This window comes from Leiobunum rupestre, chromosome 7 (genome assembly GCF_980474605.1).
Source record: "Leiobunum rupestre chromosome 7, qqLeiRupe1.1.hap1, whole genome shotgun sequence".
Taxonomy (NCBI): Eukaryota; Metazoa; Arthropoda; class Arachnida; order Opiliones; family Sclerosomatidae; genus Leiobunum; species Leiobunum rupestre.
In genome coordinates, this window is record NC_143390.1 from 9,453,530 (window position 1) to 9,456,526 (window position 2,997).

Consider the following 2,997-nt stretch of genomic DNA (forward strand, 5'->3'; position numbering starts at 1 on the left):
ATGTTATTGATTGATTGCGAATGTTACGAAATTTATAAAGACGAAGCTACATTTATCGAGGAAATTGTATATCAGCGAAAATCGTATATGGCCTGTATTTGCTACGAATCTAAGACGAGAAAGCGGGTCAACCACAAGAGTGTACCGATAGTGTTAGGGTCGTATTTGGATTACCGCATACGAGGCAAATCAGCGATAATCGCGAGCCGCGCGCAATGGGGAGCGGTAATATTGAGAGGCGTTTTGAAGGTCTACTCGTCTTTTTCGACATTTGACGCTTTATCGATGCACGTGCGAGAAAACAAAAACACGAAGACTATCGATTGGTACACGTACGTTGATGGTGAGGGTTTGGCGTTAAGCTATAAAGACAAAGTCGTTCAATGGACGTATAACTACGAAGTTTCCGACAATTTAAAATCAAACAATTGGATCCGCTTGTTGAACGAGTCGAACCCGTTTACTCAACGCGCCATACTGGCTTCAGAATATTTGCAAATGTTTAATACGATATTGGATTATCCGTACAATATGAATGACTTAAAGAATCGTCAATTTTTAAACGGAGCGACTATTATCAAAAAATACATCGATTACGATTTAAATAAGCGCCAGAAGAAGAAGGGTGTGGGGTGCGTTAAAATGTCAGTGGCGTTTGAATTGGGCACGTTATTTCAAGCTTTAAGCAAAAAGAATACTTTCGAAACCGAAGAATGGTGCAAAAACTACACGCAAAATTACGACAACACTCTGCACGAAGGTCGCAGCAATAAAACCGCTCATTTCCTACCGAACGTAACTCGCGCGTCCAATGACGCCGTACGTAATTCTAAAGCGTTGGCCTTTCCAGAGGACGCTGTTAATTTCTTTTGCATGTTAAACACGAAAGATTTAAAATCGGCCGGAGAACAAAACGTATTGGCTGATTTTGTCATTATGACTGAAAAAAGTAATTGTGGAAAATTGCATACGTATCTAAAATCAATATCTACTGGCGACGGCGATCGTTTAGTGATCGACGGGTATATTACCGATTGCGCGAAATTGTGGACCCTGGAAGATTTACTAGCCATGAAACGCGTCCTGCCGCACGTAACTACCAAATATTATCATCCGTTCGTAATTTTTTCAACGCGAGCGTCAATACCGATCAAATATTCCGATTCGCACGACGCCTTCTTTTCACCGGCCGAAACGATACGTTACGAAATTAAATATCCAGAAGCGGATATGCTCTCAATTACGGCTAAAGAATTGAACGTGATATTTTTACGCAAAACGCCAGCGGCAAAATCTACGGTTACGATAAATAACATCAAAGGAAGCGTAGCGATGATAACGTCCGACCTTCATAAAAAATTAATACGCAACTCTTTAGGTATAACCTGCTGTATGGACGCGACGGAGGATCAAATTAAACGACTCATTGATTTCGCCGTTATATCTCGCGGGCACGATACGACAGCGTTTGAACGAGTGTACGCTAAACTACGAGAAAAATTAAATCTCAACGAGCCACCAGTGCCAGTTACCGAAACTAACAAGAAAAAAGGTATCGACTCGTTAAAAAGAATGTACGATTCGTCCGAATTATTAAACGAATGCAAACGATCAACGAATACGCCGTACGTAAAAGAAAGAACGCCGAGCAGCGCGGTACATGTGGGTGACTATTTGTCCACCATTTTAAACGCGAAATACTACAAGCCACCGAGCATTTGGAATTTAAAATTACGAGCGGTTTTTGGAAATCCGTACGGGTCGTGCATCGAAGACGGCGTAGTTATTCAAAGCGGCATTTTGGAACATATACCTCCGATATTTTACAACGCCTGTATAACCATAGAGTTTACGTTTAAAACGGCAAAACAGCCCAAAGACGCTAGATTCGTAAGTATTGACGAAACAAACGGCGACATTAAAGACGAATCGCTTATAGGATGTTTAATTTCCGAACACGAAGCTTACGTTAAAAACAGCAAACATAGCCAAATAAAAGTATCCAAAATCGGAAGCCACTTTTACTACTTGATTCATTTTTTGCCAAAGAAGACTCAAATGTACGAAAATTTAAAAATTAGACCCGTACAAAGCGGAAATTCAATTACAGTCATCATAACTGGGCATCACGAAGCTCGCGTAAATGTCGGATCGAAAGTGGCTAATTCGTTTGGCCAGAAAAATGTCATATCGCTAAAAACTGACGATTTAAAAGATTGTTGGGGCATCACTCGAGATGGAAGAAAAGTCCACGCCCAACTCGTATACAGCGACGTCTCTTTAATTAGTAGAATCCCTTCGGGACAACTGTACGATATGTTGATGTCTGACGAGTTGGCTATAGGTCCCAACGAAGAACTTATAGCGCCGGTCGATTTGGTTATTCATACTTTGCATCCGTATACGAATATAAAATTATTCGACGTGAAAGTTGATACCCTTACGAACATTAACGGATTTGATTCGCAAAATCTACCAACGGTCAGTTTGGCTTTACGATCCGAACCGGTATGCGATAAAGTCCTACAAGTGTTGGGTCTCCACGGATTCAATATTAAATTCGACACAACGGAGGACGAGACGAAACCGACGACGACGAGAGAAGAGTCAAAGTCGTCGACACCTCAAAAACGTCAATACGGCGACTCTAGTCCGAGAGAAGTCAAACAGGCTAGGATACGCGATCGCGCGGAATCGTCGGTGATATAAAAGTCCAATAAAACGAAAATTATTTCACAAGCTTCCTTAAAATTATTCACGTATCGATTATAATCCGCTAAACGTGAGTTCTTAAGTAGTATAATAGACGTAAGCTATCAAATAGACTCAATGGTTCGGGAGAGGTTGTTTTGTGTATATAAGTTTTATACATTATCATATAACTGCTATAACAAACCCATGTTAATATCAATAATATAATTATAGATGCGATAGCTAACAGGACGGTGAACGTAATGGAACATATCCATGCGGCATTGGCGGAGCTCTCCATGCTAG

General features: G+C 40.8%; 1 protein-coding gene across 1 annotated transcript; it reads left to right on the forward strand.

Moving 5' to 3' along the window:
- Nucleotides 1–2,709, forward strand: LOC149934370 (uncharacterized). Its single transcript, XM_090153433.1, has one exon. It carries the CDS (start codon nucleotides 1–3, stop codon nucleotides 2,707–2,709), a length of 2,709 nt encoding a protein of 902 aa, XP_090009559.1.
- Nucleotides 2,710–2,997: the final 288 nt, after the last annotated feature.